This window comes from Solanum verrucosum, unplaced genomic scaffold (assembly GCF_900185275.1).
Source record: "Solanum verrucosum unplaced genomic scaffold, falcon-dt-bn FXZP01000103.1, whole genome shotgun sequence".
In the NCBI taxonomy this organism is placed as follows: domain Eukaryota; kingdom Viridiplantae; phylum Streptophyta; class Magnoliopsida; order Solanales; family Solanaceae; genus Solanum; species Solanum verrucosum.
In genome coordinates, this window is record NW_026020048.1 from 2,051,956 (window position 1) to 2,070,165 (window position 18,210).

At 31.3% G+C, this 18,210-nt stretch overlaps 2 protein-coding genes across 2 annotated transcripts; both read left to right on the forward strand.

Moving 5' to 3' along the window:
• Positions 1-2,874: 2,874 nt before the first annotated feature.
• LOC125821980 (protein TRANSPORT INHIBITOR RESPONSE 1-like) lies at positions 2,875-7,038 on the forward strand. Its single transcript, XM_049501346.1, has 4 exons — positions 2,875-3,550; positions 4,829-5,324; positions 5,581-6,354; positions 6,456-7,038. The coding sequence occupies exons 1-3, from the start codon at positions 3,030-3,032 to the stop codon at positions 6,331-6,333; spliced, it is 1,770 nt and encodes a 589-aa protein (XP_049357303.1). The 5' UTR covers positions 2,875-3,029; the 3' UTR covers positions 6,334-6,354; positions 6,456-7,038.
• Positions 7,039-15,669: 8,631 nt separating this feature from the next.
• LOC125822291 (vacuolar protein 8) lies at positions 15,670-17,665 on the forward strand. Its single transcript, XM_049501679.1, has one exon. The coding sequence runs from the start codon at positions 15,778-15,780 to the stop codon at positions 17,506-17,508; it is 1,731 nt and encodes a 576-aa protein (XP_049357636.1). The 5' UTR covers positions 15,670-15,777; the 3' UTR covers positions 17,509-17,665.
• Positions 17,666-18,210: the final 545 nt, after the last annotated feature.

Genomic DNA, 18,210 nt, shown 5'->3' on the forward strand with positions numbered 1-18,210 from the left:
ACCATTGATTCAAAAACAAGAGAAAATGCATCAATTTTTCCCTTAACTATTTGAAATGAGCCTACCCTCCATTTAAAGTTTGAACAAGTACTACTCTTGGTGGTATGGAAAAAGAGTTTAAAATATTCTTAAATTATTTAAAATAGATAAATTTTAAACTTTGCTATTTTTTATTATTATTCAAAATATGCTCTTTTAACTAACGGTTACTCCAAAATAAAAGAAATCATTTTTTTCCTTGGACTATTTTTATTGAGACAATTTTACCTTCATTAAAAAGAAAATTCTGGGAAGAAGGATGGGACGCAAGGCAGAGGCATTTTTTTTAGCCAAAAACGTAACGAATGATAAAATTAATCTATTTGAATAGATTAGAAATACTTTTAGTCCTTTTATTTCTTTATATATAATAAAAATTACTTTATTATAACATGTTAAATTAATTGATCAATCATAAATTAGGAACTCAAATTTGAGATAATTATTCATAATATATAGCAAACAAACTATTAGTTGTTTCATGGTTGTATAATGGTGAAACAGAAGAACGTGAAGGATTAAGGAGACAACTGTCAATTATGACTAGCCAAATATCTATTTAATTTAAAATTACAACTACAAGTTTACTTGATTTTGTTTGAAATTGTTGTTTTTAATTAATTAATTTAAATAAAATTATAGAGATTCGAGATGATTAACTGTGTTCCTCAGCTGATTACATGCCTCAATAAACTCTCTAATTAATTAGTGTATGAATTATTCCTTTGTTACATCCTCGACTCGTGCGGTTTAACCAGGAATCACGTGATTCCCTCACGTGCACCCCCCCCCCCCCCCTCACCCTAAACTTATGTTTTTATTTTTATTTTTTCGCCAAAATTCGTTTATAAATTTTATTCAAATTGATATAAGAAGATTGCAACTTATAATATTTTTTCGATCAGATTGACCTCTCAAAACGTAATAAGTGATTGGAGTTGAGAATGTGAATTTAACTTGTAACGAATGAGTAAAAAATCAGTATTACTTTTATAACCAATAATAATTCATGTTTTAAGGATACCATTTCTAATATTTAATAAGCAAATAATAAATAAAATATTATATGTTACACATTATAAATAAACTTGTAAAATAGATAAGCAATGGAAGAAAACATTTTTTTTTAAAAACAATATAAAAAATAAACAGTACCACGTAAAAATTGAGGGGTCAAAGGTACAAAAAAATATCCATTTACCGTTACTTTGCACCAGAAGATGCTCTTGTCTAATATGCGCCGTGACAGATGTACGCAACAACGTGATATTGTACACGTGTCATGATTTCATAAGCCCACAGCATTGTCCCTGCAACTGGAGAAAGGCTAGGTTTTGGCTCGCCTGCCATATCTGTCAGTTTCACATATGGTGGGCTGCTTATTATTATAACCTTTACGTATGTACTATGTATACACTAAAATATTACTGTTTTCTCCCTCTTAAATTATAGTAGTATGATATTTTTCAAACTTCGAGGTTTAAACATCTCAATTCTTATAAATTGTTGAAGTGTGTGATCATTTCATCTAATAGCTTAAGCTTTTGGATAATATGGTCACACACTTCAATATGACGTGTTGATAATATTATTAAATGATAAAAAGATATGCTCTCTCTTACAACTTAAGTTTTTAGATGAGATGATCATAGTTAAACATAAATTTCTTCAATTATATACACTTTTTCGGTCTACTAAACAAGTTAATCATACAAAATATATATTTGACTTAATTATGACCATCAATCTCAGGTAAAAAAAATTCTGACGTTTCACAATTTATTGAGGCGAATACGTATGATTTTAATAAGGGAGAAAGGATAAATATACCTCCAAACTATCGTAAATGGTATGCAAATACCCTTAGTCATACTTTTGGGACATTGGTTCCCCTGCCGTCCAAAAACTAAAGCATATATGCCCTTCACTCTAACGGAAGACTAATTAGGGACACGTGGCACAATCTTATCCGTCGATTTGATATTTAATCGACGGATAAGATTATGATATGCGTATGTCCGTTAGTATAAATGTATGTAAGCTTTAGTTTTTTGTCGGCAGGGGCACCAATGTCCCAAAAATAAGACGAAGGGTATCTGCATATCATTTGCGATAGTTCGAGGGTATATTTGTCCTTTTTCCCTTTTAATAATATCATATTTTATATGATCAACTTAACTTAACTCTCTAATAAATGAATGAGAATACATATTAAAAAAAAAATCAAAATCGAGTATTTAAATAAAATATGATTGATTATATATTAAAGTCTAAATAAATGAATGAAATTTGGAGTATACTCTTTTTTTTAGAATAAAGTTTTTCTTTTTCTTTTTGTGGAATAATTTGGATTGTTATATTATGTAAGTGGTTGGCTTGAGAGTTTCTTTGGCTCTTCTGGTGCACCAAAGAGTCCACATTTTTCACCATTCTCAAGACTGAGGTATGCAATAAAAATAAGAAAAAAAAGCCAACAGCTTTTTCAATTCCAGTTTGTTTTTTTTCTCTTACAACTCACGCTTTTCTCCCTGTTTTCCTTGTAATTGTTCTGAAATTTTACTGATTCTTTTCCTCTTTTTCTTTTGTTTTTTTCTGTGTGTTAAATTGATATAAGCATGGTTTTTCTGGGTCATTTTTTTTATCTGCTTTTTCAGTAGCATTTCAGAAATTTCTCAGCCTTTTTTCTCTTTAGAGTTTAGACCCATATCTCTTGCTCTGTTTTCTTGAAGCTCTAAAATGGAGTGTAGTACAACTGATTGCAGATGATGTTTTCTTTTTGAAATTCAGGTGACTCAAGATGGTTTTTTGTTTGTTTACAAATCTTGAAAGCTAGTATTTTTTTTTTATAACCAGCAGAGTTGTTGACTATGTTTATTCAACTGAGGGGGTTAAAGCTGGAATCTTGCTGTTGAAAATTTTGTCAGCGTGTCGAAATATAGGATAAAGATTTGAACTTTCAGTTGTTTTGATTTCAATTCAGTTTTCTTGAGATGGAAATGAATCCGAGCTTGAAAAAACCGAGGGAATCTGTAGATTTATCGAACTCATCGGAGTTAACTCAGTCAGCATTCCCAGATGAGGTGTTGGAGAAGGTGTTGTCTCTTGTTCAGTCTCATAAAGATAGAAATTCAGCTTCACTGGTGTGCAAGGATTGGTATAATGCAGAGCGTTGGACAAGGACTAAGCTGTTTATTGGGAATTGCTATTCAGTTACTCCTGAGATTGTAGCAAGAAGATTCCCAAAGATTAAGAGTGTTACCCTTAAAGGGAAACCAAGATTTTCTGACTTTAATTTGGTACCAGAGAATTGGGGTGCTGATATTCAGGCTTGGCTTGATGTTTTTGCCAAAGTTTACCCCTTTCTTGAGGAGTTGAGATTGAAAAGAATGGCTGTTAGTGATGAGAGTTTGGAGTTTTTGGCAAAATCATTTCTTGGATTTAAGGCTCTCTCATTGTTGAGTTGTGATGGTTTTAGCACTGATGGGATCAGTAGCATTGCTGCTCACTGCAAGTAAGATGATCTTTTCACTTGTGTTAACTTTTGATGGTTATTTTTAATATCAGTTAATGTTTCAGATATGGATGTTGTTTTGATTGGATAAAAATCTATCTTTTTTTCAAGAAATAGTTTTTATTTGATTGTAACTGGTATATTATCTAGCATCTGACTTCAATATCTTAGCTTTCTGTTATGGTGGATTTAGAATTCTTTCAAGGCAGATTGAGGAAAAACAGTACTGTTTACAAGGTGGTCCATGCTAATTATTGTAGTAATGGAGGACAAAACAGTAGACCCATGTGTCTGGATGTGGAATGGTTAAGAAACTTGTATTTTTCATTTGAAGTGGCCATGTGGGTGAAGAAATAAAAAAGTGACATGTTCTGGGCTGGGGACATGTTAGGCTGTTTATCTTGTTATCACCACCTTGTCTTACCACACATTAAAAAGAAAGAAGAAAAAAGTATAAGTGGAAATTGAAATGGTTCCACTTTATGAATTCTTTTTCTGTTCCTTTTTTATGTTACTTTCATGATGTGACATTGACCTGTTAATGAGCATTAATTGAGGGAATTCTTTGATGTCATTGTTAGGCATAAATAACTCTTCTTATTGGTCAAGAAAGAGTTTCTACATTAACTTGGATTGTGTAACAAATATTTGATCTCTGAACCTTTTAATGTCTATTAGACCTGTTCAATGTATGGAGCTTCAACTAATATATCACTATGTATATGTTGTCAAATTGTTGTCTAGTTTTGTAGCACCACTAGGTTATTATGGTTCATGAGGCTTTCAGGTTGATTGTTGTCTTGGCAAATAAGGAATACCATCACAAAGGTGTCTAGGTCGCATGCCAAGATTTTGCTTGTGTAGTTTTAAACGTAGAAGTTGGCATCTTTGCAATTTTAAGTTACGATAATCTGAACCAAAATGAATGTGAGAATGTGGGATCTTTGGTTGTTCTGGTCCGCAATCGTTCCAAAGAAATGTAGTTTGAAGGATGGCTCTAATGTCACATCCACAATTCAACATACTACAGAAGTTGGACTTGTATATAACAAATGTCTTCATGTACTATCTAAATGATGCATACAATGAGGTTCTATTTATGTGATGATAACAAGATTTCGTTTGCGTAATATTCCAAGGTATAGAAAAGTAAAACATGCTTTTCTTCATAGGCAGCAGAAATGTCAGTTTGTTTTGTGGCTCTTAATTGATGCTTATCAGCATGAAACCAAGTTATCTTAATTGCTATACCAATCTAAATGTTGGTTTCCTTCACAGGAACTTGACAGAGCTGGACATTCAGGAGAATGGCATGGATGATATTTGTGGTAGTTGGCTAAGTTGTTTTCCGGATGACTTCACATCACTGGAGGTGCTTAACTTTGCCTGTATGAACACTGAGATCAGTAAAGATGCTTTAGAGAGACTTGTCGGTAGATGCAAATCTCTGAGAGTTCTGAAGGTGAACAAGAACGTCACCTTGCCTCAGTTGCAACGCCTGCTCGTCCGGGCTCCTCAGCTGATGGAGCTGGGTACAGGATGCTTTCTTCCAGATCAACTCACAACTCGGCAGTATGCAGAACTTGAAAGTGCATTCAGCAACTGCAAACATCTGCACTCTCTTTCAGGCTTTTGGGAAGCAAATCGTCGATATTTACCATCTCTTTATGCAGCCTGTGCTAGGCTGACTTTCCTCAACTTGAGCTATGAAGCCATTAGGAGTGGTGAATTTTCGAAGCTTCTTGCTCATTGCCCAAATTTAAGGCGCCTTTGGGTAAGAATCTACCTCAGGCTTTAACATTTACGTGATAAATCCTTTCATGATGAGGTCTTAGGTATTGATCTCCTAACATTTGACATTTTGTCGAGGAACTGAAAGTTACCACTAATTCGTCTTTTAAGTTTGAACTGCTCTATGGTTGTTTTCTCTAGGGATAAGTATGCAAGAGATGCTAATCACCTTTTTTTTCATATCATGGTAATCCATTTTTCTACTTTCAAGGTCTTCATGCCTAATCTTTCTGTTATAGGTCCTAGACACTGTCAAAGATAAGGGGTTAGAGGCTGTTGGAACCAGCTGCCCATTGCTTGAAGAATTGCGAGTCTTTCCTGCTGACCCTTTTGAAGAGGATATGGACCATGGAGTGACTGAGTCAGGCTTTGTGGCTGTGTCTGCTGGTTGTCCTAAGCTTCAATATGTTCTCTATTTCTGCCGGCAAATGACTAATGCTGCTGTTGCAACAGTAGTGCGTAACTGCCCTAATTTCACCCATTTTCGTCTCTGCATAATGAATCCTGGCCAGCCAGATTACTTGACAAATGAACCCATGGATGAGGCATTTGGTGCAGTGGTCAAGACTTGTAAAAAGCTCCAGAGGCTTTCTGTTTCTGGACTGTTGACTGACCTGACCTTCGAGTATATTGGAAAGTATGCCAAAAACCTTGAGACACTTTCAGTGGCTTTTGCTGGCAGCAGTGACTGGGGTATGCAGTGTGTGCTCGACGGCTGTTCTAAGCTGAGGAAGCTGGAGATAAGGGATTCTCCATTTGGAAATGCAGCACTTCTTTCTGGAATGGGGAAGTATGAATCAATGCGGTGTCTTTGGATGTCAGCTTGCAGGGTCACCATGAATGGTTGTAGAATACTTGCACAAGAGAGGCCTAGGTTGAATGTCGAGGTAATCAAAGATGAGCACAGCGATGATTATGCTGATAAATTATACGTCTATCGCTCTGTAGCAGGGCCACGAAAGGATGCCCCACCTTTTGTTGTAACTCTCTAGCACAAAGAAACAGGAACTTTGGTAAGCTCCTTCCCTTGCTCTCCTCTGTCCTATGCTTGCCAAAATAGCGTGGAGTGGAAAGATGATATGCTGATAATGCTAAGTTTTATTTTTATCTGTAGGTGTGCACTGGGATACCCTTCTATTTCAGCTAGTTTTATCTGCTATATGCATGATGTTCGTAAAGGTGAACGAGAGAAAGTAAGTAAATGAATACCTCTCCTTATGCTGCATTTACTATGTTTTACTTGGAGAAGCTTGAAATTTTCAAGGAAGATCAACAAAAGGGATGTTTGTGTGCGCTCTTACTGAACTAATGCATTATGAGAAAGAAACCATGCGAAGATTCTCTTACAGTTAGTGAGACCAAATGATCATCACTCGTGGAGAAGCAGGAACTGGAACGAAGACAGAGTTGATTATGTCTCAGAAAAACTATCAGCAGATGAAGAGTCCTGAATCTCACAAGAACAAGCAAGATGAAGAACGCTGGTTTGTTGATTCGCGGAGTTTTTTCTTTTTCTTTTTCAAAACAATAAGTAGCATAAACATAAAGAAAGAAAAATGAAATGAGTCTCATGTAACTTGAATGATGGTGATTAGGTTTCACAGACATAAGTTATTTGGCCAAACTGGAAATGCAAAAGAAAAAAAGAAGCCATGGTATTCTTTTTTTTAAAATGTGATTGCTGTGCTTCATCAAAATAATTTAGTGTGACATTTACTATGTTGTTAGTTTAAATTAAGACACTTATTCACTTTTCTTTGCTTCATTCATAACATAGCATTAATTAATAATGCAGGTTTATCCATTGATCAATTTTAAGTAATAATTATTGATCTTGCAGCTACACTATATATAAATATGCAAGTCTCAACAAGGAAGCTAACTAACTAGGTAAAATCAAATAACCCTTTGGGAGACGAAACAAAGTTGAATAACTATAATAATCAATTATTATACGTTGAGTGATCATTCAGACATTCCAACAAATTATAGTCTATTGAGTAACTTTTGAAGAGATATTAAGAAAAACAAATTACAATTCCTTGACTCTATAGAGACCAATGATAGTAAAATTTGGCAGCATGTGAGCACAATGATATAAAAGAAAAAAAAATTCTCACCATTATATATATAGTCCTCAAAATCTTCATATTTTCTTTAAGTCTAAGCTAGCTACATGAATTGTCACTCCACTGCTCAAATTCCTAATAATAGTGTTAATTCCCATTCTTGTCACATGCAAATTGAAAAGCAATTTGCTCCAACCCTATTGACCAGCAGTTGCATGAATATGAAGCAACAAAATTCAGTTGGTGGAAATTTTACTCAAAACCATATAATCACTACTATCATTTGAGTGAGTGGCGGAGTCAAGATTTTCACCAAGAGAGATCAAAATATGAAAAAATAAATATTTGCCCCTGTCTAAAATCTAGGCCCGAGCTGGTTCCGCCACTGTCTAAGCATATTTGTACTGCAACAACATACTCAATATAATTCTACAAGTGGTGTCTGAAGAGAATGGTATATACGTAGCCTTACTCCTACCTTGAAAAAATAGAGATATTATTTTTAATAGACCCCCGACTAAAGTAAAGCATATTTGTATTAGTACTTGGAAATTATATATGAGCTTGTTTAGCTCTCTTTATATAGACAATGTATATATCTTTTTACACTATATCAAGTTAACTTGACGTATAAATTAAAGATAAATAACTATTAGTATATCAACCTTGATCCTGAAAAATATACTACTATTACCCTGCATGCTATAAACAAATCATACAGATAATGTAAAACTAAATCCTTACGTAATTATTTGAATTTCAAAATTAAGAAAAGTTATGGCATAATTACTTATTATAATCAATGCTTAAATCAAATACGGTGAATTATTGTAACAATAATTATTTAAGTAGATGAAACTTTAGCCTACCCCATAGTCCATTTTAGTTCATATGGAAACGCACACGTGAATTATAATAACTGAGACAATTAATTAATTGTGTAGCATATTATAATTAGGTTATTTTAGGAAAAGTTTGTCAACTATAATAGAGTCAGTGGACTAGCATTAGCCTTGAGTAAAGGGTACAAGTAACTTGGGTTGTGGTGCAATTGTGAGACTGTTTTACCCTTAATCAGAGACCTCACATTCGAGCCCTGAATATAGAGAAAATCATGTTGGGAGCGTCACTTCGATTGGTCCTGTAGTGCGCGATCCGAATTTAATCAGGTCTCCAATATGGACTCCGAAGACCGAGTGAAAAACAAAAAAAGGATCCAAGTAAAATGTACCAATTGGGAGTATTTGGTATGGTGTCAGTACAACAAAAATAGTTTTTAGCAGAACAAATATGCACATTAACAAATAGTGTTAAAACATTTCTAAAAATCATTTTTAGTGTAGTGTGTATTTAATTTAAAAAATATTTTTCTTCAAGAAAATCAATTGTCTTAAAAATTATAAAAATGACTTCCATAAGAATACTACAGAAAATAATTTTAATGAATGATATTCCACGTTCATTTTTTCCACCCCATCTCCCCATTACCCCAATCGTTGCACCCCACGCTCAACCGGCCAATCCTCGTATTTAGATTATACATAAATATTTTTATATAACATTTCTTCTTGTTTATCTTGTTTATCGAACACTAAAAAATAATTTTTTTTAAAAAAAATATTTATTTTCTAGATAAATATTTTTCATTGAGGATGCATTGATGTGATGAAATAAAATTTTAATTTATATAGAGCAGTCCATATCAAGGGATATGAACCAACTAATCCTCAACTACAAGTTGCATATAAATCTTGTAATTTGTTGGCCTTTCTATTTTCATTGATATATGATATATCTATGACTTTTGTCTTCACTAAACTGAATCTCTGTTCACTTACCCATATCCTCCTCAATCCTATTTTACACTAAAAAAAAAAGTTAAAACAATATATATTATATATCAGTTAATTAAGATCTATATATAAAATATTTACATTGATCATTTGTAATATGATAATAAGTACATTAATTTTTATGATATAAACATTAACTGAAATCCTAGTAAATATAGTAACTAACAAATTATTTATATTAATACTGAAATTTTTTTACACTGTCTGTGTATATAACTTATAACCAATCAATTAGACAATCATAATGCAACTCCAATTTACTTTTTCCAAAGTGTAATTTTATTCTGCTAAGCATTATTATTGTACTAGAGGGATTATGGTTCATTGAAGTGGATATGCACTTCATATTGGTGTGTGTATGTGGCTTTTCTCTTCAAAGCAAAGGTATATATTTTGATTTTGTGTAGGCCTTTTGGTTCATTTGACTTCCTCCTCACTCAAAGTCAAAAAGAGGGTATATAACTATATATTAATTAATTCACCATAGAATTGGTAATTAATCACTCACATTTCCTCATACAAATATATATCATTTATGTCCTTTTCTACCTAACATTTCATGCGCATTAAGTTAGCACCACATCACATATTACACTGTTCATTATGCAACTATATACAGTGTTACACATTTTTTACACTATCCAAATATAGAATTTTGTAATTTTAAAACATAAGACATATTTCTTGCTATAAAACACATAAAATTATTAGTTACGACATATATATAATTACTTAAACTCATCTCATATATCCAGATTGGAGAAGTATAATTCTATACCTCATGAGAATGGCTTGGGATAAATGAAAATTCATATTTTGGCAAATTCGGAAAGATTTATGATATATACACTGATAATGTAATAATTATTTACGATTCAGGTTATGGTTAATGTTATAATATGATATTAGTTGCTTGTTTTTTTTAGTGATTTGATAATCATGCATGTAAGTAGTTATATATATATTGTTATTGCAAAAAAACTTATATCAATGTTCTAGAAAACTCCATAGGCATAGAAGTAGCTAGTATTTTTTTTATTTTTTATTTTATAAGTGGCATGCAAATAATTCTTGATTAGGTTATTTGTATGTGAGGATAATTAAAAATAATATGGTTGAAATTAGTTGGAAGCAACAAAACGTTTTCAGATTAACAGGCTAAATATTCGCACGCTGGCCTTCAAAGCAACTTCTCCAATTAACAAAGAAAATTACAATCTATTTTTGTAAAATAAAAAACTAAGGGCGGTGTTGCACTAAAAGACTTTATTAGAAAATTTATGCAATTTTCTAGCATTTATGTGACCAACAGAATAATGGCTATTTTTGTCATATAGTGATTAAGATAATGTTTGAAATACATAGGCATCTAATCATATTAAAAGGTACATTAAAGTGTTTATTTGTTTGTAATTTGTCATCTTATGAAAGTTTATAATACTTATTTTTGTTGATATATTATCATTACTTTTAATTAACTATATGATGAGTTAGCATGTTAGTGCCATTTTCCCACCAAATTCTAGGATAAATTCTGCTATTTCTCCATTTAGACATGCACGAAGAAATTACAAACTCTCCACATGTCTCATTTTATGTGGCACCTTCGAATTTTAAGATTTAAGAAGTCTTTCTTTAATAGTAATTTTGTCATATTTTTAAAAATATTTTAAATTGTCAATTATTGTTATTTATAAAACTTTTTATGTAATTTTAAATATGTAAATTTTATGCCTAAATTCACTATCAAAATTAAGTTGTTTGATTTTTGAAATTCGAATTTTATTGCATAACATGCAACACAAAAAGTATGAATTACTCCTAGTTATTTTGATCCGTATAATGACCAAATAAAGCTGGGTATATATTTATATTTTTGAAGTACTTTTTTTCAATTCATATCCGATAATTACAATAATTCATATATAGATATGTCATGCGTCATTTCATAATCTGTTATCAGCTCATCTCAACTTTATCTACCTATGGTAAACTAATAAGCGTTAGTTTCAATATGATGGTTTTTCATGCGACAGAATTTCTAAATACTAAATGATCAATTTAATTTTTCTTTTGCAAGGGATTTTTTAAAAAGAAAATGGACCTCTAAAGAGCATAATGGGATGATAAATCTCTCTTTAATCAGTTGATTTGAGCTCAAATTTTAAAAATGGAAAACTCTTCAAAAAAAAAATGATTTACTGTTATAGTCTTATAATGACAGATTTGTTTGACGCAAATCTAAACAAATCAAATTAAATCATGAATATTTTAAAAAAAAAATTATATTTAGTGAGTAGTAGCTTTTGGATTGGTGGTTAAGGTCATCTCACCATCCAAGCTAATATCAAAAAGAGTAATGTAATTTTATTAAGGTCTGTTTGGAAAGCCACCAGGTAATTGGAATTGGTGTAATTACTAGGGTAGTAATTACCAGCCTAGTAATTACACAGTCTAGTAATTACACTGACCTGTTTGATTGCCACAGTGTAATTACACTGGAATTACACATGTCATGTTTGAATGTCACAGTGTAATTACACATGTTCTGTTTGGATGCACAATTGCAATCATAAAATTATAATAAATTTTAAAAATAAAAATTAATCATTTAAAATTTATACTAGACATATAAGAAATTTTATAAATGACATTAAATTAAATATTTAAGATATATATTCTTTTTTGAAAATATATTAATTAATAAACATATTTACTGTAACTAATATTATGAAAAAATAATTGATTTATATTTTTTCAAATTAATATATTTCAATTGAATTGATCGTAACAACTAAAAGTATGAAGTTTCTACGAACATTGTGAAATGCATGTTTGATAAAAAGAATAGTAATATATAAATAAAATATCATAAATTATTAAATGTTTGACAAAAATATAATCTATCAAGTCTAATTAAGAAATGACGTGCAATGTAAATTCAATATTACTAAAACAAATGAAACTGAAAATATAACATAAGTAATAAATTCAAAACAAAAAAATTAACATAATACTCTTATAACAAATTTCAACATAGCAATAAATATGATTTATTTTTATTTCTTCATAATAAAGAAAACGTAAGTCTATAACCTTACTTAACAATAAATTATATTTTAATTTAAAAATTAGAATGCTAATAAAATTATGCTAATTAGAAAATAAACATGGCATAAAGAAATAGATAATACGAGAAAATTACATAGAATTTGAGAACAAGAATAAAATAAAATATAATAATAAAAAATAAAAAAATAGACTTTTACAAATTTTTAGAATAATAAAAATAAAAATAAAAAGAAATTAAAATAATAGAAGTAAAAAAAATTAAAACAAAATAAAAATAAAAATAAAGATTAAAAAAAAATGAAAAAGTAATCAGGTGGTAATTACACCATGTAATTACCAGCAATTCACAGCATCTGCCTGTGAATTGTAGAGTGTAATTACCCCTTGTCAATTACACCAATTACCTGCTGACCAAGTAATTATTTGTCCTTCCAAACAGGATAAGACAGTGTAATTACACCAATTACACTAATTACACCAAATCTAATTAGCAGGGTGTATTTCCAAACAGACCCTTAAGTGAAAAGGGTGACAACAAGCCTAAAGAGTTGGGAATGAGTAATAATTAGATAAGGGGTTCACATGCATTGTGGGGCTAATTGCATTTTTGTCATCTCTATTAATGCCAAAGCTCTTATTATTGAAAGCTACACTATGTTTTTCCCCTTTTTTTAATATTTGTTTGCCACCTAATATTCATTAATCCATAATTACAAGTTCTGTTTTATTATTTAGTATCAAAATTATTTCATTGCTCTGTCAAATGTCAGATCCTATAGTATGTAATTTCCTCTTTCTTTACTAATAATTATATGTATGTCACTATATACTTTTAACTTTGGATTCATGACACAAAATCCAAACGTAGGTAGGTTGGCCTTAACTTTTTTTAATTTCCTGTATATATTGTGATCTAAGGTTATGTTCTTGAATATTTTTTATGTCATATCTACTTATTTGAAGAGTTTTAAACTGTTTCTAATAGTTAAAAAGAAACATTTAAAAACCGAATGTTGTCTTAGCTAGTTTCCTTTTCAGTATTGTTATAATTAGTACTCTCCTATTATATTTTTCTTTGATTTTAGTATAACTTGTTGTTTTTCTTGCTTCAGTTATCGTATTATCGGTTGTTGTTTATGTTCTCTTATTATATGTTTTCGACATGACTTCTTTACTACTACATATGTTACATAATTATTTTTAATATATATTTTACTTGAGTCAATGGTCTATCGAAAATATCACATACCTTCACAAAATATAGGATCAATAAGATCATGTACACCACCTTTCTTAGACCTCAGTATTTATGGAATTACACTAAATATATTATTATTGACGTTGATGACAAATATGTGATCCTAGATCAGAACATTTCATGATGTAAAAATGACCGCATAATATTAAAACCTAATAAGTCTTTAAAAAATTTAACTCATGACTTGTCCAAATCCTTGAAGCCAAATTTACGTTGTCCCCATTTTGCCAATTAGAGCTTTTTCCCAAAAGGACCTTTTCCTTTCACCCAAAAAAAAAAAAGGTGTTAAGAAAGTGTGAATGCTAGCTGTCTATCGATACATTATATGAAGCACGCAATTAAAGAAAATTCCAATATATAATCTTCTATTTTTTATTGCTAAAAGATTAATCGAAACTTTTCATACACTCCTTATCCTTAAATAATTTCCCTTAATTATTTACTATACAAATTGACTTAAAGAAAAAATGAAGAAAAAAAAACACTTGAGAAAATTATTTTTGTTACGATTTTTCTTGAAATAATTTTGTATAGTTTTCTTTTAATTAAATGTGATTTTAAGAATAGGTACATTGAGTTGTAATATGGGTCTCATGTTCCATCTAAGGTTGTTGATATTAAAGTAGAAGCATGTAACAACTGTATACGAGAGCAAAATAGTAGATAACTACAAGCAAAAGCAACAATACATAACAAACAAAAAAACATCACAAGTTTGATCCCTTGTGGATCAAACTATTTCATGATAAATAAGGAATATAAACCGATATCATTTCTTCATTCTTAATCAGATGTTTTGAGTGGAAAATAATCATGTTAGATAGTGTTTTCAGATCTAATGTGGCACGAATCCTGATCAATATAAAGGAGCCCGAGAGGCCGAGACTTTATTAAGGGGATTCATTCGGGGTGAATTCAATAATCTTTGTATTTTATTATCATGAATTATATTATTTTTGACTTGTAATATACATGCATGATAAGTAAAATTGTTGAGCAATATGAACTCCTTGCTTTTGAATGTTGTTCCGCCACTAATCTGGATTAGAATTAAAACATCAAAATGAATAATGGGCATCGAATAAAAAAAATTATATAGAATAAATTGCAATAAATCGTTAATGTTTAATTCTTTTGTCGTAATCCTTGCAGCCTAATAAATGTTGTGTCCATATTTTTGCAACTAGAGCGTATTTAAACTTTCCTCTTTAATTCCCCTAAATAAAGGACTTTTGTTGTACAAGTATAAAAAGAAAATCTAGTGTTGTCTACTGATAAATTCAATGAACACATAATAGTCACTTCCGTTTCGAAAAAGAAAAGTATTGAAAACACATTTAAATTTAGTGAGAATTATTAGTTTCGTCCTGAACTATTGACAAATGATAACCTTCAGTTAAAATACCCTCTACTTGATTAATTGAACTTAAGTATACCCTATTGTGTTATACACATAAATGTGTTATTCACGCATGTATACAAATATTTTTTTATTGATATAATATATACATAGATATATTATATGACAAGTATTTTAGAAGGAAAAGAGTATTAATATAGAAAGATTCTGCATAGTTTTGAAATGATTGGTATATGATGAATAAAACCTCTGATACACTGCTTTTTTCACATAATTCTTATATTTTCTACCTGTGAATTAAATACGATATAGTATTTCTTATGATTTTCTTTAACACTCAATCAACCTAGTTTTTTTAAAAAATAAATTGTAAAATAAAATATATCAATTTTATTTGTAGTAATTCCATCATTTATCTTTTTTCTTTTGTAAATGTATGGTATCCTTTTTGAGTATAAATTTGGACATATCTAACTTTCAAAGAGTCCAAAACAGTTGCCCTAACAACTCTCTTATCCTTACTAAACTTATTTCGTCTCCCAACTAACAAGACAAAAAATACCATAAATACCCCTATAACCTCATACTAATTAATCCATGTTATAAAGTTAGCAAGGGTATTTTTGTCAATTTCTTCGTTCACAAGTTCTGTACAATGAACTGAAGATAAGCAATGAATATAGCTAGAGCTATTCTTTCTCCTCGTTGATAATATTATTGAATTTTCTGTTTTTTTTCTTCATCCCAAAATCTCTAACTAATTCGCCGGAATCTTTCACTTTTCCGACCCCATATCGCCGGAGAATGGAATTCAGGCAAGTCCAATGAAACCCAACATGTTTACTCTACCGGAAAATGCAGAAAATCCAGTTGGGTCATTCGCCGGAAAATCAAGAATCCGGCGAGTTATTGAGTTCATTTCCTCAGTTATATCTCTTTCTTTTTCAATCAGAGTTTTCCCTGTGAAATGGCAATCGATACGAAACAAGCTTGAAGAGCTTCTTTCGAGTTTATCTGCCATTGAGAATTGTGATTCCACAGAAAACTACCCTCCACTCTGTAGCTCCCTTCAGGCCATTACAGCTACCCTCAAGAGCTGCCATGAACTTTCTCGGCATTGTGTTGAATTTTCTTATAGTGGGAAACTTCTGATGCAGAGTGATCTTGATATAGTTTCTACAAAATTAGACAATCATATAAGGAGTATTTCTGAGATTTACTCTCTTGGTTTGCTTACTCAAAGCTCTGCCATTATTGTTCCAAAGCCCAATCTTGGTGCTTCTCGTGATGATATGAAGTTCTATATTAGGGATTTGTTGTCAAGGGTCAAGATTGGGTCTTCAGAGATGAAGAAACAAGGGTTGATTGCTTTGAATGAGATTATTCAAGAAGATGATAGGTATGTTAAAGTTGCAATTGAAATTGATAATCTTGTTTCTGTGTTAGTGAGTTTTCTTGATTTGCAAGAAGATAATCTTCAAGAAGAAGCAGCTAAGGCATTATCTGTAATAGCAGGGTTTCAATCTTTTAGAAGTTGTTTAATTTCTGCTGGAATAATTTCCCCTTTGATTAGAGTTTTAGAGTGTGGGATTGGGTTGAGTAAAGAATTTGTCACCAGATGTTTGCAAAAGCTCACAGAGAACTCAGATAATGCATGGTCAATTTCAGCTCATGGTGGGGTTACTGTTTTGTTGAAGATATGTATAGAGGGTGATTCTTTGGTTAGTTCAGTTTGTGGAGTGTTGAAAAATCTTGTTGGGGTTGAAGAAATCAAGAGGTTTATGATTGAGGAAGGTGCAGTTTCAGTATTTATCAAGCTTGCAAGGTGTAAAGATGAGGTTACACAAATTAGTTCAATTGATTTTCTACAAACTATGGCTTCTGGGGATGAATCAACTAGGCAGATGATCATGAAGGAAGGTGGAATAAGAGCTTTAGCTCGTGTTTTGGATCCGAAATCATCGTCTTCATCTAAAGCAAGGGAAATGTCCTTAAGAGGGATTGTGAATCTGTGTTTTACATCAGTAAATTCAGTGAACATCCTGTTGAATTATGGATTTATGGATCACATTCTGTATTTTCTACGACACGGAGATGGTTCTCTTCAAGAATTAGCCTTAAAGGCAGCATTTTGGCTATGTGGAACATCAGATGAGGCCAAGAAACTAATGGGGGATGCTGGATTTATGCCTGAGTTAGTGAAGTTTCTTGATTCAAAGTCATTTGAGGTTAGAGAAATGGCAGCTGAAACACTATCAAGTATGGTGATTGTACCTAGAAACCAAAAGAGATTTGGACAGAATGATGAAAATGTTGGTTTGCTGCTGCAAATGCTTGATCCAGAACGGGCAAATTTTGGCAACAAAAAGCTGTTGCTTTCTATACTCATGTCATTAACAAGTTGCAATAGTGCCAGAAAGAAAATTGCAAACTCAGGGTATCTGATAAACATTGAGAAGTTAGCTGAGGCTGAAGTTTCAGATGCAAAAAAGATTGTCAGAAAACTGTCTTCCAATAGATTCAGAAGCATTCTCAGTGGAATCTGGCATTCATAATCAATGTAATTCAATTTTGTCTTATGCTTAAATATTTTACCAAAACCAAAAAACAGAAAGGAGATCTTATGTAATATAATCCAAGATAAATGTACTTTATTGTTAAGAAAGAGCTTTTAGAACATCCCCTTTTGCCCTTTTTAGCTTCTAGTCATATCATAAAAAAAAAAAAATTACTGAATATTACACATCTTATTCTAATCTTTTCAAATGTATTACTTATCATTTTGTTTTGTGTTATTAAGATGCACATGGGTGAAGGCATGAATTTAGCGATGGGCAATTGATGAGTAGACATCAATATTTTTGTCTTAGTCTTCCAAGGAGCTCAGAGTAGAAAGTGATGGATGAATATGGCCCTCTCTGTATTTTCTTGTCCTTTTCTTATTGCATTGGTTTTATATTAATGAATTTGACATAGCCAACACACTTACGTGATGGCTATCCCTTGTAGATGTGATCAAATGTGTAGATATACAAATGAGCTTAGGACCACTATGACTTTCATTACACACATAATTTAACAATTTTGAAATAATAGATGAGATTATTCTATCCGACATTTGGTTGAACTTTTGATTTCAGGATTAGAAATAAAAGTTTATCCCAACCAAATTTCAATTTAACTTGTTCACCAACTAAACGGCCCCTTAAGGTACTTGGATTGACTTTAACATCTAACCTAGCTTAATTTCAGTTTAT